The sequence below is a fragment of the Lactuca serriola genome, chromosome 3 (genome assembly GCF_051521515.1).
Source record: "Lactuca serriola cultivar US96UC23 chromosome 3, Lser_US96UC23_V15, whole genome shotgun sequence".
In the NCBI taxonomy this organism is placed as follows: Eukaryota; Viridiplantae; Streptophyta; class Magnoliopsida; order Asterales; family Asteraceae; genus Lactuca; species Lactuca serriola.
This window is the reverse complement of record NC_136410.1, coordinates 143917259-143939544: the sequence shown is the minus strand read 5'-3', so window position 1 is coordinate 143939544 and position 22286 is coordinate 143917259. Positions and strand designations below refer to the sequence as shown.

The following is a 22286-nucleotide window of genomic DNA, read 5'->3' as shown; positions in this document are numbered from 1 at the left end:
ATACATTTTTATACATGGATAAAAACCTGTATAGCATGTTTTGATCAATACATATTCCACATAACAGATGAGGCACACACACATAACACGTATTTCATAGAAAACAAATCAGATATATAAGATAGAAGAAACTGAATACACATTCACACATATAAACAACAATATACTTAATACACTCAAATCATACTTGTATTATTATCGTGTTTATGAAAGGTAGTATACACTCACTTAATCAGAAGATGATCGGACAACACTACGACTTGCAAAAGTAGTAATCCTCAGCATATCTGGAAGATCTTCACAAAAATCGAACTTCTCGCGGACAGAGCTTCGGCTCGGGAACCGCACTTCTTAGGATCTTCGGGATCTCGGGACTTGCTTCGGGGCTCGAGAATAATACCGGGGCTTCGGGGTATTTCTGGCACGCAAATCGATGCAAAACGGGAGAGAGAAGAGAGAAAAGAGCAAAAGAACTCGGCTGCCCTCGCATCCTAATTATTGGAGGCTGGAGCCTCGGAGTACGCGGGGCGTACTGCTTCGAAACGTCATGGCGTTCGTCATCCGAAGAACTCGAGTGCGAAGGTCGTCATGCTTCGCTGTACGCGGGGCGTACACGAGATCAGATCGGTGACTCCTTCGGATAATCATCCGAATTAAAGATTAAATTTAAATACAAAATATTTAATAAACTTCAGAAATTCATATCTTCTTCATATGAACTCCGTTTTTGACGTTCTTTATATCCACACGAAGGTGCGGCTACTCTCTACAACTTTCGTTTAGACTCCGTCGGCTAATTTTAACTTTATTTTTATTATTTATTTTTAATAGGCCGGGACAGAAAAACTTCGTTATAAATTCATAACTTCTTCGTTTGACGTCCGTTCTCGCCTAACTTTTTATCGCTTCGATACCAACAACGAGACCTTCGATTCTCGTTTAGATCGATTCGACTAAAAACCGCTCGATCTCAGATCGAGTAATTCGGGCTGCACATCGCTAAGCCGAAACTTCGATAAATCATAACTTCCTCATACGAAGTAAGATTTGGACGTTCTATATATATTCGAAAACCTCGTTTCAACCACTACAACATTATCCAATGATATCAACTTTATTTTACACTTAAATTTTGACGCTTATTTTTATTCTTAATTAATCAGACCACATAATTAAGCAATTAAGCACAAAACACATAATACTCAAATAATACAATCTTATTATTTCAAAACGGGTTACAAAGGTTAACCTAGACTATTACATTGCTAAAAATGGCAAGCCCGGAAACACATGCGTTACACCCGGGCCTATATCATCGTGTATCCTCTTCTTCCATTCCCCCATGGGGATTTCATCGATGTTAGCCATGAGAATAGCTAATTTGTTGTCGGAATCGGAATCGTGCCCAAATGTAGGTTCTTCTTCTCCTTCGGTCTCGTACTCGGTGTCCTCTTTGATTGGGTCTTCGCTTGCTCAAGAGGCGTTGGATGCTCTTGATTTGCTGCTTTTCTTCTTCCCAAAAACCGTCTTCAAGCCAGACAAAGGCGACGTCTTAGGTGTATTCGAGCTTTTCAACGTCTTTGCCTTTGTTTTTCCTCAACGCGGATTCCGGGTCTTCATAAGGGGGAACCAGTGGAGTGTTGTAACAGCCCGGATTTCCAGGTATCTTTTATGTTTTCAATTTTTGATGTTTGTGAGGGGACTCGGCGAGTTGGAGCTCAGACTCGCCGAGTAGGATCGCGATTCTGGACGCGGGTTCGCACCTGGACTCGGCGAGTCCGCGCTGTTTAATGAAACCCTAATTTCTCGGGTTTGGGACCTATTTAAAGGACCTTATGGCCGTCATTTTTGCTCACCAGTCCCTTGAGTGAAACCCTAATCAAGTGTGAGCGTTTGGAGCAAAGTAGGAGGCCATTATTGATCTTGGAGGTGTCATCTTGCAAGGGAAAGGGAGGATCAGCTAAGGGAAAGCAAGAGGAGCCACTTTCTGAGAGTTTGGAGTCCAGAACATCGCTATTGTGGTAATATCTTCGAGCTATCCTCTTCTATGTTGATGTTTGCATTGATTTAGGGCTTATTGAGCCCTTTTGTGGCTAGATCTAGTGCTCCCTTGGTCCCTTAAGCGAGTTAGACCATAGATCTGGACCCTTGGAGGTCCAGAGTGTCCCTTTGCCCAAGCTTTTTGTGAATCAATGGAGGTTTTGGATTGGAATCCTTATGTCTTAGGTCAAAATGCCATTTATGAGCCATGGGGTGTGTTATGAACACCAAGATAAGGACTTTACGTGTTGAATCAGTATAGGAAGGCCAGATCTATGAATTGTTGGAACAGATCTGACCTTAGAAGCAAGTTTGAATGATTGCATGGCATGGACTCGCCGAGTCCGATGATCAGACTCGGAGAGTAGCTTGAATATTGCCTTCAGATCGCCCAGTGAGTGGTCCAGTCGAGTCATAGGTTGACTTAGTGAGTCAGGGTGAGTCAGAGAGGGTTGGCAGGTGGACTGAGTTGAGCTGGGACTCGCCGAGTTGTTCTTGAGACTCGGCGAGTTGAGTCGGGGTGGCCCCGCGATTCTTCCAGGTGGAACTCGTCGAGTCAGGGGGAGAACTCGACGTGTCAAAAGGGAATCCTAGAGAGATTGGTGAAAACGTCTAGACTCGCCGAGTCGCCCTAGTGCACTCGCCGAGTCTGGTGAAAGTTGACCGTTGACCAAGAGTTGACTAGTGTTGACTTATAAAGGGTAGTCAACCTTAGTGGTAAAAATGTTAATAAGAGACGTATGATGATATAGGGAGATTGTAGCTCGGAGGATCGAGCACATGTGATTCTAGGATTTGCTAGCTATCGATATTCACGAGGTGAGTCTTCTCACTATACTGTACCCGGAAGGGTTTTGACTGTGTGACCGGTAGGTCGGATATGGTATGAGACGTATGTGCTATATGTGAAAAGTTAATTGTTATATGCGCTAAGTATAATATGCTTGACATGGGCGGAAGGCATTATGTTATGGGCCGGAAGGCGAATATGTTATGGGCCGGAAGGCGTTGTAATGTGGACCGTAAGGTTGGCGTGGGTAGGACCGGAAGGTTTACCCAGCAGGGACGGAAGTCCCCTGAGACACATGGACCGGAAGGTCAGGGCCTGGAAAGGCGTATGTGCGTAAGTTGTATTTTGGGGAACTCACTAAGCATTTATGCTTACAGTTGTTGTGTATGTGTTTCAGGTACTAGCGAGGACCGTGGGAAGGCGCCGGCATGATCTGTAGACACTGATGGATGATTTATGATCTTGGGATTTATATGATTGTATTATGACATGATATGTTGGATATTTATGCCTTGTTTTGGATGAAAATACATTTTTAGGAATGAAAAATTTGTTTTAAAATTTCCGTTGTTACAAGTGTTGGATCCTTTGGTCATCAAAAGCCTGCAACAGAACAAGAAAAACGCGTAAAATAAACAAAAGATGAAACAGAACGAAAATAAAAATTAAACTGTCAAACAGCAGTGTACTCGTCGAGTAGGGTCGAGTGCACTCAGCGAGTAGGCTGTGTAAAACTCAAAAATAGATAAAATTAAATAAAAACAGTTAAAAACTAATAAATACTAAAACTTATCCTACTTACTGAATTACTAAAAAAATAACTTTGTGCGAGATAAACTCACACAAAGGATCGATAAAACTAGGAATTATAAGTAATTTTTTGAACCGTTCCCCGGCAACGGCGCCAACACTTGATGTGTGTAAAATGCACTGATTTTATTCCTACTTTAAAAATATAAATTTAGCACACAAAGGCAGTGAACCTGTCTTTTAGTGGTATAGTTGGATAAGTAGGGTGTCGAACTCAGGGAACTGAAATTAAACTAATGACTAATTTTAACTAAATAAGTAATAAAAGTAAAGGGTTTTTCTCTAGTTTTAAAAGACTAGAAACTTAAACACACCACCTAACAAGTAATTAACTAAACAAATAAAAACAAGTAAAATTCACCAAATTTAATAAAGGGTTTCTGTTTAGGTCCAACTAATTCACTCCTATGGTTAATGTTATGATAAAGTGATAAATTAATTGATATTGGTTACCAACTATAGTGGTTAGGTTCGTATTCACTATTACTAATCCTTAGAAAAGTAATCAATTCAAGCAGTGGCCAATTGTTTAAACTAATTAAATCCCTAGTTCAATTATTTGGATTAAATAAGATTTGTAATTGGTTAATCAAATTGGTAATTCAACTAACCTCTTGTTTGTTGGTTTCTCAAACAAGCTCACATATTAATTTACCCATTCTCTAATTAATCCTAGTTTCATATTCACTAATCCTAGGCATATGATGAAGTGTTCACATAAAGCATATGAGGTTAACAATTAAGAGATGTTCATGCAGCCTAATTGTCTTCCAATTAACAGAAAATAGTTATGGTTAATGCATAAGGTTGTTTAACAAACTTAATTTAATAAAATCACCAATAATCAATCAATAAAAGTAATAATCAAACTATAGGAGTTACTTGGTTTTTCCTAAACAAAAACTACGAAAATTCAGCTCATGTTAACAATAGAAACAAGCTCAAAAACGAATTTAGCTAAGCTAGACATGATTCAATCATAAGATTAAGTGGAAAATTTAACCTAATTCGCCTTGAGTCTTCAAGAGATCAAAGATTAGGGTTCTTCAGGTCTCCAAAGGTTTCTTCAATCGCAGGTTATCCTCCCAAAAAGCCAGAAAGTCCCCCAATTCGGAATAAGATCCTTTATTTATACTTATCTCAAAACAGCGGCAACTCGGCGAGTAGCTCTCCAACTCGCCGAGTACCTTTGTTAAATCCTTGTGCGGTAAGGATTCTGGACATTATTTCGCGAACATTCTTCGGAACTCGCCGAGTAGCTTCGTGGACTCGCCGAGTATCTCTAGGTTTTCTCTTCTTTCTACATTCTCCAGCTTCTAATTGCTTCTCCTTCTTCCTTTTTGCTTCCAAGTATGTCTTTTGGACTGAAAATATAATTTAGACCTTATTAAGTACCTTTTGTCCATATTATGCAAATAATTAGCTAAAAATTAATAAAAATCTATACTAAACATATGGCTAATTATAAAACTTGGTGGGATGTGAAGTCCACCAAGCAAACTACATCCTTTGATTGCTAAATAAACGTAATATAATGGTAAAAAGGGGTATCGATCCTCGGGGAAATGGTTGTATTCAATCACCAATGCAATTCAATAGAACTAGTGAAATTAATCTTACTAACTACAATTAAACTAAAAAGAGGGGGGGGTGTTTGATTACTTGAAAACTAAAATACTTGAATAACTAAAAAAAAAACTTTGCAATTAAGCAAGTTGATGAGATGCTCAAAGGTTGGGAATAATTGGTTAACTAAAGCAATTCAACATAATGAACATTTATGTGTTTATCATTAGGATCTAATACAAAGTTTATACTTCATCCCAAATTGGTTATAGCAATCATGAACCATGATATGCCAAGATTCCTCATAGGTAGTATGAAGGTTGGGGAAGCCCACAACACACCTTCTTAATTAAGATCAAGGGTCAATTGAAGCAATTAATCCCAAGAAATCAATTAGCCTTAAGAATGAAGGAATCCCCAATTCCTAAAGGATGTCAAATGCTTACACATCCATAAAGGAGTTATGATTCATAAGCTAGAGATGATTTCTACCATCATAAAGCCTTTTTTCTAGATAAATTCAATGATCCAATGCAAAATCAATGAAACAAATCAACCATTGCTCAATCAAATACTAAGCTCATGATCAAAGCATCAAATAAGCATAAGAATTATAACTAGAATCATAAACATGGAATAAATTGATAATCAACATAAATCCTTCAAAACCCACAAATATTCATTGGTTTTCAGCCAAAGTCAACCAAATAAGAGTATTAGCCACTCATGGCAACAAAGTAACAAGAACAATAATTATTTTGCATCAAGAATCTACCTAAGACTTGAAAAGATGAAAGAAATTGAGTATTTTGCTCTCCAAATCGCCTCTTGTAGGTCTCCAATGGTGGAAAAATCGTGAATGAGCCTCTAGATCTGATCCCCAAAGGTTATGGTGTGCCAAATGACCAAAATGCCCAAACTGGGCAGTTGCGCGGGTACCCGCGCGACGAAAATTCTACCCGCGCAAATGTTGCTGTAATGCTATTGGTCCTTCCTTCCACCACTCCACCCTTCCACTACCAAAGAATCCTTTGGTCCCCCCCCCCCCTCCTTTTTCCATGTAATTTGAATCCACCAATCATCATTTAGCCACCAAATGGATGCTCCAAGCCCAAAATTAGAAATTTATGATCCATCTTCACAAGCCCAAATAATCCAAGCCAATAACTTTCAAAGCCCAATTCTTCTTCTTTGATTCCGCCAAGCCCAATAATGCCTCGGGAGCCCACTAAGCCCGTCTCCAATCAACCCACAACCGCAACAAGCACCGAAAACCTACACACGCTCCATCAATCTATGAAAAACATTGAGTCACCCTTTTCCACCTTTTCTTAGAGCCAAATTAGTGTGCCGGTTAACCACACACGCTCCACTAACGTCTTAGCAAGGGTATAAAGTGTCATTTCATGGAATAGCATCAAAATCACATTTTGCCTAAAGTAACTAAGATCAGGAATTTTGAAAAAAAAACATTTAGTTACTTTATAAATCATTATAATTTTAATGAGGAAAGAGTTGCCCTATCCTACCCGTTCGGCGAACAGCCCTCTACCAATCAAGGAAGCGGTGGGTGAGAGTGGACACCTATTAAACAACAGTTTTATTGGCTATAACCTTATACCCCCTTATAGATCGGCTTCGTGAATGAAGCCTACTAACGGTAACACTAGCATTTATGTTATATATATAATAATTATTCTTATAATATTATAACTAGATTATAACCCGCGTTAAATGCGGGGAACGCATAAAAAATATACAAATGTCTACAGATATTGCATAATAATTAATAAAATTATGGTTATTGGAATTATTGAAATTTTGTAGAAGATACATTAAAATCGATAAATATCTATAATCGTTGAATGACCTCTTTGTATACAACATTTTTTTATTTTATTAGTTGAATAACCTTCCTCGTCACATATAGTTATGATATTGTTATATAAGCATAAATATTCTAATTAGACGTTCCTTCCATAATAATGTTACTTAATTTAAGCCTACATTGACAACCAATATATCGTTTTTTTCATTGCATTAAATATTGACAACTACAATATTTCATTTATTCAAATAAACTCATTGAGTATAATTTATGGAATATTAAATGTTATATGGATTTAATTTTAGTATATCATCAATGAAATTTTTTTTCTAAATCATGATTGGTTTATTTTAAATTGATTAAGAATATAAGTGCTAGTTTTATGTTTGTTCTTATTTATTTGGTGTTCGCAAGAACTTTGCATTAGTCTTAGCGCAACTTTGAATAATTTTAGTGCATCATCATTATAATTTGGTATATCTTTCAATTATATGAAATATCAAATAATGACATTTCATTACTATTGTGATATTATTGCATTTTTACTAATCTTAACGATATTATTTATTTTCTAATAACCGTAACGCTTTTACTAACTGTACTTACAAATATCCTAATATCTTATAATTTTTATCTTACTTTATAATTTTTCATAAATATAGTATTTTCAAGATTGACTGTCTAAATAGGGTTTTTTTTTTTTTTTTTTTTTTTTTTTTTTTTTTTGCAGTCTATTCAATTTTATATTTCATTGTACAACATCATCGTTTGTACGTAATCTGAAATTTCATTTTAAAAATGCTTAATCTTTACATCTTAATTTTTTTTAAATAAACTTGTGTAATAATTATGGAATATACATCTTGTTTGAATTAACATTTACTTCCTTCACTAAATTAAATTCTCCATTAAACATATATATTTTGGAAAGTAATAATTATAATGAGACAACATTATCTAAGACATAAATGCTTGATATATTTTTTGAGGAAAAAATCGGGATCATTAAAAAAAATTATGTAAAGAAAATACAAATTTAAATTGGGTGAAATTATGGATGAAATTACTAACGGAAATTATTTTGGAGGGAATTGTATTTTGAAAAGTATAATACTATGACAACATTCAAAATATGTATATTGTTGTGTACATTTATAAATTTTATTGTTACTATGTAAAGATAAAATAAAGTAGATTGATATGTTAAACAAAAAAAATAATTTCAATGAACATGTGTAACTAAAAAATGGAAATTTGAAGATGAAAATTTATAACTTATTAGTATGAAGATATGTGATAAAAAAATGTGTGAAAGAGCTCTAACCACCTTTGACCAATTTGTTAGTGAGAAGATCATAAATGGACCATCTGATAATGATCAACGAATTACTTCATGTATGCAAAAGGTGAATTCTATAATTAGTGGATTCAAAATGTTTTAAGTAATGCTAAAATAAACATGTATATTGAAGTGTAGATGAACATGTCATTTTCATGAAAACGACATGTTTTATGGTATCATGTAGAAAAACACTTTAGAAAATAAAATGTTTTAAACACATATACTTGACTTAGATCCTGATCAACCAGACTCATCAACCGTTTCTCCATTGAATTTTCAATAATCACTTTCATGAGATTAGTCGACACAACCTGACCAAGAAAATCTTGAACAAAAAAATAAACGTTTGTTATATTATAGATGTGTAATACAATAAATATTTATGTGTAGATAAAGTGGAATATTAAAATAAAATTTTACCAAATGCATTACGATTGTTGAGATTCCTGGCTATCAAATCCTGGAAAGTCACAAAATTATAAGGATCCACCATTAGGGTTTCGCTAGTCAGGCACCACCCACTACCACCTCGGGTAATGGTAGTCAACGGCGGCGGCCACCACCTCATGGTGGTGGTTTTGCGTTTCTTTTTATTATTCTAGCTCCGGTTACAATGAAAATACCAAATGCATACACGCACACTAAAATACACCCACTCACGGTGGTATATGGTGGCAGCCACCACCTCATGGTGCTGGCGGTGGCTTCCTTGCGATTTCCGGCTAAACAAAGCCACCCACGACATGACACACACACACACACAAAAATAACACACACGCACGCCTTCTTGCTCGGAGAATGAATTCAACCACCCACCTGGTGGTGCATGACAATGGCAGTGGGTGGAATAGCCACTGGGCGACGGTTGCGGTCGACACGGAAAGGCAGGCAACATCAAGGAGTGACGCCAGCAGTGGCTGGAGGCGGTAATAGTGGTGACCATCGGAATGAAATGGAGAAAAGAGAAGGCAGTGCGAGATGGCGGTAGTTTGTAGCGACGGTAGGCAGAAGAAGAAGAAGAAGAAGAAGAAGAAGAAGAAGACACGAAGGGACGGTGGCAGCGAACGTCCACAGCCACGTCGATGACCTTCAAGAGCTTAATCCCGGTGGTCTTCGTTGTCACCGGCGGCAGGAGCTCGGCGGTGGCTGCGACTTCGACAACAGGAGGGGTAGTGGTGGTCTTTGCCGACCAGAGAACAAAAGTAAATGGGTGGTGTAGCGGCTAGAAGACGGAGGCATAAGGGTGGCGGTTGTGAGGGTGTTTAGGGTTAGGGTTTGTACCGAGGGTGACGGGTTTAAATACCCCGATCCCCACAACTTGTTTCCATAATGACCAAAATGGTCCCTCCTTCCCCCATTTCTTTCAAAATAAATCCATATTTTACCTTTTTAACCCTCAACATTAAAATTCATTACAGATCAAGTACAAAACTTACCAAACAGCCCTCCGTTTTTGAATTTCTTTGCAAAGCCAGTCCAGAAGTTACCCTTTTAACCCCCAATATCTCAATTATGACATATTCAGCCCTTGCACCTCTTTTCCTTTCAAATTAAATCCAAAATCACCCAAATAGCCCTTAGTCTTCAAAATCCTTTGAAGTTAAGTCTCAATAATTTATCAAGTAGTCCTTACCTTCATAAATATTTACAAAACCAATCCAGAACTTACACTTTTAGCCCCCAACTTCTAAATTCTGCCAATTAACTCCTCGAATCCAACACCTTGCTGTATAATTATTGATTTTAGAGTTATTATACAATCATTAATTAATTAATTTATTTACTTAATAAACGGGGTGTTACAATTATACTATGAAAGTTTACTTATATAAGCACAATTTGATTTAATCCATCGATGTTTGATAAATTAAAGGTGATGGTTGCTTTTCTGATTTAGACACGCTGAACAAGATTGTAAGTATTGGTGAGGTATGTTCATATTTTGTAATTTCGTCATTTTTATGTGAATATTCTTCTTTAATTTTCGTCATTTTTATGTGAATATTCTTCTTTATTATGAAATTTTTTTCTTCTTTTATATATAAAATTTCAGATCCAATAATTTGGTATATTTGCTTTTAGATGAACTTACTACACCGGAGAGGTAACAATTGAGCTTCATGAAAGTCAGGTAAAAAACCTTTTCATGTTTATGTACAAACCCTTTTCCCTTTGTTTATGTTTCTCTCTCTTAAATGTTTCTTATCTGTATGAATATAAGCCTTGATTTCAATTTCCCACCTCCTTTCACCTTTCTTTTCGAAGCTCTGATTATGAGGAAAAGATAAGAAGTTTTACTTACATCTTATCTAGTCTTTTTAAATTTCAGATGATGGATGATAATGCTTGACTCTGTTTGTCCCGATGCATTTTTTATTTTAAGGTTTAATGCAGAAAGAAATCAACTGGGGGCACGCCAAGATGACGAGGTCAAAGAAGGTAAAGTAATTCTAAGGGCTATTTTGAGTTGGGTTTCAGTTTTCTATGTTATATATATGCTTGAACTATTAACTTCGGAGGCTAATTAGAAAGGTTTTAAAGAAAATAAAATTGAAATTAGTAGTAATGTGTTAAATGCCTTTTGTACTTCTTTCTTGAGTTTTATTGTTTTGTTAACAAGGAAATATTAAGCTATCAAACTTTATCACTAAATTCTCTGTGTTGGTAAAAGACAAGGTTGTCCCTACATGTTTGCTTAATTTTCTATTGGTTGAAATAATTGCTTAGCCTTTTTTACTCCAAACACATTGTTCCCATAACTTTTGTTAGGTACATGTTTAATATTATTTGTGTTAGGTTTCCCTTTTCATGTTTGACATTCTTTATGTTAAAACCCTATGTGCATTTTTATTGAGATTAAATTGTTCATGTTTTGTCTCCTTGAACCTGATATTCTTTCTATTCATTGTACAATAGTGATAAACTTCAACTTTGGAGATTAAATGGGTAGATTTACACCTTCTATTTGGTAGATGATGTTGATTGTGGTTTGATTACACTTCCGTTATATTATTAAACATGTTTGGTTATAGTTGTATAGTTGGATTAGATTATAACCAAAAAATGTTTATTTTTGTTTATTGGGTATAAAAAGTTGAGACCAATTTGCCCTTTTTCTAACAGGTTGTATTGCTTATTAGAGAGTTGGCTTACATTTTCTACCTCTTCCTGAATATGTTTCCCAAATTTCACCTAGACCAAATTATGACTTTTATACCCTAATCATACGACTTACAGTCTCATCACTTGTTGTATATTACTCATTTCTTATTACTGACTTTTAAAATCTTTTTTTTTTCTTAACAAATATGGTCTAAATAGCAGGTTTTTAGGGGAAAGTTTTAGGTAATAGAAACACAATTTACCCTTCTTAGCCAAGTTCTAATTTTCCACCAAGGGTTCAAATTCTGGTGCTTCAATGAAATGTTTTGGATGTCAAGGTTCTAGATTGAAAGTTTCCAACATACATATATGACTCAATAAATGCAACATCCTATAATGAGTGCAAAGGTACTAATGACAATACTACAAATGTGAGAATGTTGTTCAAGAGAAGAAGGTTTTAGAAGTCCATGTGGAAAAGAGCATGTAGAATTCCCAAAATATCAATTTCCTTTGTGAACTTGATGAAGCTATAAGTTTCTTTTTTTTTCATTTAACATTATCTGGATGTATAAAGCCATAGACTCTCTTTTTATGTTTTGCTACCTGACAACCTAAACTAATGATATGCTTATAGCTTCCAAAAATTCAAAACAACATTTACAACTTCCAGTTGATCTTCTTTTGTTAAGATGTTGATGGTGGCTCTATGCTTTTTGGAATAATCATCGAGGTTATATAGAAATTGTTGATTGAATGGCGAGCAAATGAGAATGACGTTCAATTTTTTGTTGTATCTTGGAACTAGATAGCATCATATGAATTGTTAGATAACAATAGTTAGTTTTGAGTATTCTTCTATAAATGTATTCATTATTGACCTATATGATTTGACAATAATTATATACATTTGATTCAACAGTATTTTCATTCACCCAAATATGAAATTTTGAGGTAAAAAATTGTTATTCATGAAAATTTTGGTGTTGAAAGGGAAAGATCGGTTCATTGATATAAACTTTTTTACTTTTCATAAGACATAGGACGTGTTCGGCAAAACTAGCTGGTAGCGGGTAACTTGTAGCGAGTAGCGAGTAGCTTATAGCTTGTAGCGTTTTGTTAAACGCTACATGAAGTAGCATTTGAATTTGGAGTGTTTTGTTTAAACTAAACGCTATAAGTTTGCAGTGGCAAACGAGGCTTTTTGTTCAAAACGGAACGTTTTGTCAAATGCTAGAAGCTCTTAAACGCTCCCAAAAGCTCCGTGTCGAACACGCCCATAAGATAGTATTGGCGGCCGAGTTTAGGAGATGTTAGCCAACATCTTTATTTTATTGATTTTTTTGATTAATTATATATTATTTTATTACAATTCTCAACTTTTTAATCAATAATAATATTTTCAAATTTAAATTTCGTGTTTATTTGCTATCCTTTTAATGTTAATAGGAAAATATAAAAAGTATATTTTGTCTACAGGTTGATGTAGTAGGTGTGGAAGATAGTTTTTCTTTATTTTTAATGTTGTTCTATATTTTGTTACTTTTTTATTTTTCTTATTATTGTCATTGATTTATTCAATCAGGTTGGTTATGTTACTATTGAAGATGATATTTCTAACATACCTATCTGAAACATCCTAAAAATACAGTCTAAACAATTCATTTTAATTCATTAATAAAACCATAATTATCATTCAACATATAAAAATCATAAGTCGTGTATCTCAAAAATAGCATAACATCTGTCAAATATATCGGAGTATAAACATCTTAGGTTGAACAAATGGTGTGTGCACTGCAATCATCCCGAGCTCTTCCCTTTGCTACCAGAAGTACCTGAAACCAAAACTGAAAACTATAAGCACGAAGCTTAGTGAGTCTCCCCAAACTACCACATACCATAGAAATAATCATGCTACTAGGAGATACGGGCCCCGCCCACACTCAAGGAGATACGGACCCCGCCCACACTTCGTTGACTACGAGATATGGGCCCCGCCCACACTCGGCTAACTAGGATATATGGGCCCTTTAAAACGTCGGAAGGGACACCTTGAAGGCTTAGGAGTACCTCATACTCATCAAGCTCTAAACTTTGGGGACAAAAAGGAAGAGAACAAGGCTTTAACTAAGATCTAAAAGAACATAAGCCAAGTTTGGAGCTTTATACCTCTATATGGTGCACAATGAAGAGGAGATGTTGGATTCAAAGTCTTGATAGCAAAGCTTACTCCTTGAAGGTCCTTCACAACAAAGGAAGCACACAATCACTCCAAAAAGCTCAAAATGCTCAGAATGAACTAGGGTTTTCAAAGAGGGTCAATCTTGAGATGGAGGCTGATAAAGGGAAATGTCTTGGGGGGGGATAATGATATTTAGATAGTGCACAAACCCTAATTATTAGGGTTTGGTCTGAACCATGTACGCCCAGCATACCGGAGTACGAGCAACGTACTGGCATGAGACATAGTACACTCAGCTTACCAAGGTGTACGCCCCACATACTCGAGCAACATCTAAAAGTCATAGATTTTGACATCGGGGACCCTTCTTGCAACAAATCAAAACTCAAGGGTCCAAAATCAAACCTAAAGGAATAGATGTTACACAAATTGGCTTGGGTTTTTGTTTACTCGACATTCTAAAATTGGTTACTTCATTACTTTGGGTGGAGCTCCAATTTCTTAAAAAACAAAGAAACACTTTGTAGTGTCAAGGTCATCTAAATATGGAGCAATGATTGCTATAGTTAGTGAAATCTTGTGGATCATGTGGTTAGTTTCTCATGTGGAAGCATCTCAATCTGGGCGTACTTCTCTTCACCATGATAACGAAGCGGCTCGTCATATTGCTAACAATCATGTCTTTCACGAACGAACAAAACACGGGAGATGGACAACTATTTTGCATGTAAACGAGTAGAATCTAGATAGATCAAGCCTCTTTACATCAATAGTAAAGATCAAGTTGCTGATATTTTCACTAAACCTCTTGGGATGGATCAGTTCTGGCTTTTACGTGACAAGCTTGGTGTTCGAGATCTTCACGCTCCAGCTTGATGGCAGTGGCAGATGTAGAATGCTATAAGTGGGGTGCATAGACTTCACTTGATTGTAGGTTCCACCTTATATATTTTAGATAAAAAATATTTTTTGATATGCTTTTATAGGTGGCCCCACTTGTGTTTGGCTGGCATCCTTTCAAAAATTACAACTTTGTTTCTTTCTCTGGATATTTTCTAAAACCTAAGGCTCGAAGGTATGTAGCGGGAAGGGCGAGTGGGAAGGTTACCCACGACTCGGAGGAGCAATTACATTTCAAAAAACTTCACCCTTATCACTCATGATCTTATTCAAGGTTTACATATATAAATAACCGCCCAAATTAAATGCCTCTATATGGTGTTATATAATAAACAAAGGCTTCAAAATGCTCCTTTATGTGATTTTGCAAACATTTTTTATACATACAAATTTTCAGTTTTTTGATCATTATACATATATACCACGTTTTATGTAAACATAAAAAAATATATATATGGATCACATGATCCATAGCAAAAATGGCTTTCATTTCTTGTAGCACCTTCATATGTATCTATACATAACCATACTCCATAACTTGCTACAAATTCAAAAAAGGTGGCAAAAATCTCCAGCCCTTTTCTGTGTTCTTCTGTTTACTGCTAAATTCTGTACAATTTTCACATTGTATAATAACTGGAAAAAAAAAACGTATTTTTCGTGTCTACAAATTCTCATACTGTCTGGAGAATTCGATTCTCTCCCTCCTTGGACATCTTTGGTGGCTCTCTCATCACCTTTACCCGAAATGCCACCTACAAAATACATGTCAAAATAGTATCTTATCAGATTCAAACATCTAGTCAAAATGCATCTCTTTTTTATAAACTATGAAGTACTTGTTATTAGTGTGTGTTGTTTACCTTTTTATTTGGACCAAACTCAAGAACATCAGATGGATGAAAGCGAGCAGGGAAGTTTGGAGGCACACGATATCGCCTATCTTCATTGCTGTAAGTAAAACAAAACAGTTGGATTTTTGAGATATTACTTCATGAAAAGGTATGCTAGATTTGCATAAATGTGTGATATGTAGGCTAAAAGAAATTCCATCATGAAAAGATGCAAGATTTTTATAGATGTTTGATATATATGTAACGAACTTAGATTTTTGAGTTATGAAAAGAATATTTACATGTTTGCAAATGCATATACATATACATGAAGATCAGATTTTTGAGATACCCCTTCATGAAAAGAAAAGAATTACATGTACAAATATCCATTGACGTGAAAAAAGATCAATATTTTTACATAGTCCATCATGAAAAGAAGATTTGCAAGTATACATACACATATACATATGCAAAAGGATCACATTTTTTAGATAGCCCTCTTAAAAAAGATACTTACATGTATACATATATATAAAAATTAAATTTTTTTATATGTCTCTGCATGAAAAGAAGATTTCGATCTATACATATATAGAAAGATCACATTTTTGTGATACCCATTAAGAAAAGAACGTTTACATGTATAGATACGCATATGCATATACATATACGTATACGAAAAGATCACATTTTTTTAAATGCCACTTATGAAAAGAATATTCACATGTATGCATATACATACACATGAAAAAAGATTAGATTTTTTGAGACACCCCATTATGAATAGAAGATTCCCATGTATACATACACATATATATACGTATATTTATACTTACTCGGTGATATAGGTACCATGTTCACTCCTTAAGTCAGTCACAAAAAAGGCACCATCTTTGCAACTTATTCGAGCATGCAATTTTGAAATCTAAAATCAAAGAACAAAACCACTAATTAGCAATGAAGAAGTAAAATCATATTAACCATAAATAACACAAAAAATTCAAAACAAACCTCTGGTGAAGAGATGACTATTGAATTTCCAGGTATACTCGTGTGAGGTACACTCCTACAATATCAAGAAACATAACCATTTAGAACAAATTCATATTCTATTTCATTTTAAAAATTTTGTAATTTTTCATCAACTTACCCAACTATACACGGTTTTTTCTCATCACGGCTTAATGAAATTGGGTCAGAACCCACATTTTGACTTCCAACAGGAAGCAAAAACCATCTACCAAACACAAAAAATTTTAAAAATTAAAATTAAAAGAAAATATATTGGATTTAAAAAGCATATTTCATGTGAACGATTACTCACTCGCCACCAAGAATGCGTTCTATAGCATCATCATCTCTAAACCAGTTTTGAAGCTCATCATTTGCCTTCATAACATCTTTTCGTGTTAGTAGTAATACTTTGGCTTTTGAAAGTCAAACAAGGTATTTTTGCTTTTGAAATTGATTCAGAAGTAACCAACTTTTAGACAAAAACTTAATAACAATATCAAAATTGATAATAAGTAGTACGGATTTGAAAAGGAATTAAGATTAAAAAAGTAAAAGAGTAGCAAACAGTTATAAGTTTAGCCAACACATGTTTGACTTTTTTAAAGTCAAAGGAGGGGTTAACTTACTTTATCAGTGAGTCTACACTGCTGGGGTCTCCCTTCAAGATTTGCCCTACAAAAGAAAATATATATAAAAATTTTGTTTTTTGACCTTTTTTATAAAGAAATCTAGTTAATTTCTATAAATGTCACTCACCCATTTCCACCAAGAACCCAACTAAGCATCAATGGCATTCCAATAGTAATGAAAAATCGTCCACCAACACGTCCCGGATGTGGGATTCTGAAATTTGTTAAAAACTAAAAAAAAACAAATATTATACACAAAAAAAAAATTGGTTTCTAGATTTGGGTATTTGTGTAATTTGATTGGTGTTTTGAAATCTTACTGATAGTGGACCAAGTCCAACGCCTAAGTAAGCTTTGTAAGTTGATGCCATTATTGCAGCCATTCTTGCTAATCCATGTATAACTGCAACACGTAGTCTTCTTGCATCTTCATATCTAAAGAGATGAAAGAAGGCGAAAAAAGGGAGAATTTCTTTTAGATTGTTAATATATGAACCAAGTTTTCTTGATTGAGTATATTTATAGATAGCAAGTTTAAATTAGAAAAAAAAATGATTAAAAGATTTGTTACCTCCTTAGAGAAGTGGCGATATCTACACGAGCTCCTGACTCGATGCTTCGACTCCAAGCTTTATCAAGCTCAAGGGCTAGTTGATAACTATCCTATTTTTTTTTAAATAAAAAATAAAACAAGTGTTATATGGATAAATGTTTTAAAAATAATATTGAAAAAAAAAATGATGGCAAGCTTTGGGAAAATTGAAAATGTGTTTTCCCTAACTTTCTCGGTTAAGTCGTTCTTTCTGTTGCATTAGGTCAAAAAGAAACACAAGCTTATATAGCTTATTGGATTAAGACCTATCCTATCAAGTCCATTAAATAAAAAAGAAATAAAAACTAAACTAAGAAATATACCTAAATTAAATTTTAATTCATTAAAGTTAAATAATGTTACCTCAATTGCCATGCAACCTCCTTGACCCAAGTTAGGTTGCATTGCATGGACCGAGTCTCCAAGCAGGGTGACACGACCCCTTCCCCATGTAAACTTTGGGGTACGGTCAAATATATCTCTCCTTAAAATCGCTTCTTCATCCGTCGCAAGCAACAAATCTACCACATTATCACACCAACCTCCAAAGATTTCAAGTAATCGCTCCTTTTTACCTAAAACGGTTATCAATAAAGTTGTTAATTAATCATTTCTGCAAAAGGGTTATTTTTCCGGCAACCAGCAACCCCTAAGCCGACCCACACAGAACCAAGAGGACCATGAGAGATGTAAATCTGACACACAGTGGCCCATTAGGTTGCTGACAAAGAGTCCAGTCCACATTGGAACTGAAACTCTTACATTGCGGCTGCTGAGCGTCGAACCTTTAACCGTTAATGCAAGTATCCAACTTTTGAGTTTAATACATGCGAAAAAGTTTGAATCTTGAATTAACCGATTTTATGTAATCCAAATTTATTTTGAATAGATATTATATATAACCATTTTCGGAGAAAAAAAAATTACCATTAGGTTTATCGGAACCGCCGGCTGGTTCGTTGTGAAATGCATACCATTGCATTTTTCCACCCCCAACATCAGAAGAAACAAAGTATTGTTTGTGCCCCAAGAACACCCGATACCTAACAAAAATACACAAATTAATCAATAAATAAATAAATATGAAAACATAAAGACAATAAAAGGAGACAATTGTACCCAACGGTGTCGATATCCGGGGGAATAAAATCAGCTATCCCAGTGTAACAAGTGTAGCCCGAGTATGTCACATCCTTTGGCCCAAACAAATTCTTCCGTACCTATTTATATCAATAACAGTATCGGTATCGGTATCGGTATCGGTATCGGTATCGGTATCGGTATCGGTATCGGTATCGGTATCGGTATCGGTATCGGTATCGGTATCGGTATCAGTATCAGTATCAGTATCAGTATCAGTATCAGTATCAGTATCAGTAAAAAACGGGTATTTAACTATTGTGTACCTTTGACCATATTCCATCAGCACCAACTAAAAGATCACCTTCGAAACGTTCTCCACTTTCAAGTGTCACAGAAACCTGAATTAGAGCATATCACGTGAATTTACGAAAATACCCATTAACTAAATACCGAAAATAGTTAGAATTGAAAGAAAAAAAAGGTTAAAGATTCTACTTTTTCACCATCGTCCTCAAAGTCGACTACATTGCTACCATTTAATATAATTTCTTCCCCAACAGCATCTGCTAGAATCTTTTGTAATGTCATTCGACTTATAACTCTAGTAACTGGAAGACCCCTTTCTACTGCAGGAGTGAAAGTATCAAACTTGCAATACCTGATAATCGGCTTTATATATCAATTAATGCGATCGATAAGTTATCTAATTCACAAATTGTAATCAATTTTATAAACTTCAAGTTCCGAATTACAATAATTCGATCAATGAATCCAGAAATCAGTTGTAATATGATATGTAAATACGAATGAAATGAAGATCGTTAAAGGCTTACCAATTACCAGAAACGCCGTCAACTAATCCGTTAATTCGTTGACCAGTGATGCAACCAGCTTTCATAACTTCATCAGCAACACCAAAATCAATTGCTTCTAAAGCAGCTAAAGCGTTACTCTGAATCTGAATCGGACCTCGATACTGTCCTTCACCTCTAATCGCACTCAGATCTCTCTCAAAAACCACAACTTCGAACCCTTTTCTCTTTGCAGCTAACGCAAACACCAACCCGCCAATTCCACCTCCCGCCACCAATACTCTTACGTTCTTTTTCTTCTCACCACCTCGCTCCGCCGCTTGTGGTGGCGATTCTGCCAGTACAGCTTTAACGTTTGAAGAAACACCGAGTTTCTTGAACAGCGACGACGACGACGACGACCCACTTCTAAATTGGTGGTGTTTGGAGTGGATTGAGTGGAGGAATTCAATTGGGAGGTGGGTTTTTGAGTGGAGTGTTGCTGTTGGGTTGATTGAACTGCAAAATACATTGCAATTTGCCATTTTTAGCAGGTTTCAAGAAGTAATTTTTTCAGAGTTATATCTAGTTTTGGGGAAATTATGAATGGATGTGTTGAATTAAATGGGGATTGATCATGTTCGGTTGTGGTGGAGAGATAAGTGGGAGTGTGAGTCAATCCAAAAGGGAGACTTGGAACATGGAGAACCAATTATAGAGATTCTTGAAAGCCATGTGGCAATGTCTTGTTACTCCATTTCTTTTTCTATTAACAGAAATATCTTTGTGGCGGTAATATTATATTATTATTTTCTATTTTCTATGGGGTTATGTGGCATGGATTAATTACATATATACCCCTAAACTATGTCTTAGTTTCCAATATAGCACTTCACTAATGAGTTTTTATACTTTAAACCCCATAAAGTCATGGCTTACACACCTATAACCTAAACGATATTGAGTAAATTACAGAAATCGTCCCTGTGGTTTGGTCAAAATTATACGTTTGGTCCCTAACTTTTTTTTGCACTCGGATCGTCCCTGTGGTTTGATTTTGTTGTGTTTTTCGTCCTTGTGGTTTGATTTTGTTGCATTTTTTGTCCATTACATACATAAAGTTAGGGACCAAACATGCAATTTTTACCAAACCATAAGGACGAAAAACGCAACAAAATCAAACCACATGGACGATCCGAGTGCAAAAAAAAAGTTAGGGATCAAACGTGCAATTTTGACCAAACCACAGGGACGATTTCAGTAATTTACTCTATTTAAAAATGGTTTTTTCTTTAAAGTTTTTTTATTAATTAAAATATCTATTTTAATAGATGATCCCAAGCATTTAGTATTTTCTAGTCATTTATTTTTATTTTTTTAGTTTTTATCGATTTTAATCCCTATATTCATAAAAATATATTTTAATATCATTTAAATATATTTTCAAATTTTATTTTTGAGTACTTAATCTTTTTATGTAAATATACAAATAGTTTGAATATATCTCATAAAAAATTATATCATGAAAAAGGTAATTGTTAGAAAAATACTAAAGATAATAAAAACATCATAATATATTATTTAATAGTTTCTTATTTATTAATATGTTGATATCCACTGACTTTATGTTTTATAACTTAAAGTGTGGATTTAAAAATTGGAAAATTATATTAGGGTAATTTATATAACATTTGAGAACTATAAGACACATTAGTTAGTTTCCTAAAAAAGCTTTTTAAAATATTAACTATTAAAGGTTACTAAAAATATAACATGACAAAAGTAAAAGTATTTCAAATGTTAACAATTGGAAAATCCCTAAGGCTAAACGATATGAATATCATGCCACACATATGATGCTTATGTGGTAACCCATCACTCAAAGTCAACATCAAACCCCACCCGTAACTCTCCTTCATGAGTGACTTCTCTCTCATTTCTAAAATTGGTTATTCTTCATTTCTTCGTATGAGTGAACACCACGCCTCTCTCGAGTAGAGTTGATATGGTGTAATGATTGTGATGAGGTGGATTATATTATGTCGATACGATGTGAGAACTAAACCCAACAACGTAAGGGGTTTGAAAGTTATATTTTAAATAGGAAAAAATTGATTTGTTTTATACTTAATTTAACTATTTAAACACTTAAATAATATTTCAAAGGCATAATGACAGAAAAAGAACTTTCAATTTTTGTTTAAATTTAATCAATAATTTTTTTATTTTTTATTACCCTTAAACTATTTGAAATTGTTCATGTTTTCCTCTTATGACTGGTATAATCGATCATAAGGGTAAAATATAACATTTTCAAATAGTTTAGAAGTAAATAAAATTAAAAAAAAAAAGTTCAATGATTAAACATGAATTAAAATGAAAATTCATTACCCTCTCACTAAAGTCCAATGATTAAATGTGAGCATACTTTTTCTTATATTACGTTTTAGTAAATTATGTATTTTTATTAAATTTTAGTAATATTTGTCGATAAAGAAACCTATAATATAAAAAAAAAAAACAAAACCACAAAAATGTAAATAAAAAATACGAAAAACTGAAACCAAAAAACCAATGACTTTGTATTTCTAAAATAAAAAATAAAATTTTCGATCTCGTTTTGGTTTAACAAAAAAACGAATCATTATCACCCATAGTTGTTAAGAAATTGTGTTTCATGGTCAGAAATTACGTTGCATTCTTAAAAAAAAATAAATAAATTAAAAACGATGGTTTTCTAAAATAGTTATTAAATATTAATTGTTTTCTCTAAAACCT

At 34.5% G+C, this 22286-nt stretch overlaps 1 protein-coding gene across 1 annotated transcript; it reads right to left on the bottom strand.

Annotated features, from left to right (window-relative positions):
- Positions 1 to 15012: 15012 nt before the first annotated feature.
- Positions 15013 to 20204, bottom strand: ABA1 (zeaxanthin epoxidase (ZEP) (ABA1)). Its single transcript, XM_079031295.1, has 16 exons — positions 19551 to 20204; positions 19213 to 19375; positions 19041 to 19115; positions 18754 to 18854; positions 18562 to 18677; positions 17998 to 18209; positions 17614 to 17705; positions 17363 to 17477; positions 17170 to 17273; positions 17040 to 17085; positions 16724 to 16788; positions 16550 to 16636; positions 16411 to 16465; positions 16236 to 16324; positions 15427 to 15514; positions 15013 to 15318 (listed from the first exon to the last, which is right to left on the bottom strand). The coding sequence occupies exons 1-16, from the start codon at positions 20051 to 20053 to the stop codon at positions 15238 to 15240; spliced, it is 1992 nt and encodes a 663-aa protein (XP_078887421.1). The 5' UTR covers positions 20054 to 20204; the 3' UTR covers positions 15013 to 15237.
- Positions 20205 to 22286: the final 2082 nt, after the last annotated feature.

What these genes read in the sequence shown, in the direction of transcription:
- ABA1 (XM_079031295.1), bottom strand. Translation starts at nt 20,053, where the DNA reads ATGGCAAATTGCAATGTATTTTGCAGTTCAATCAACCCAACAGCAACA. An exon ending in CGGTTCCGATAAACCTAATG is followed by an intron (nt 18,210 to 18,561) that starts GTAATTTTTTTT and finishes TAACCGTTTTAG; the next exon opens with GTAAAAAGGAGCGATTACTT. An exon ending in AGTTTGGTCCAAATAAAAAG is followed by an intron (nt 15,319 to 15,426) that starts GTAAACAACACA and finishes TGTATTTTGTAG; the next exon opens with GTGGCATTTCGGGTAAAGGT.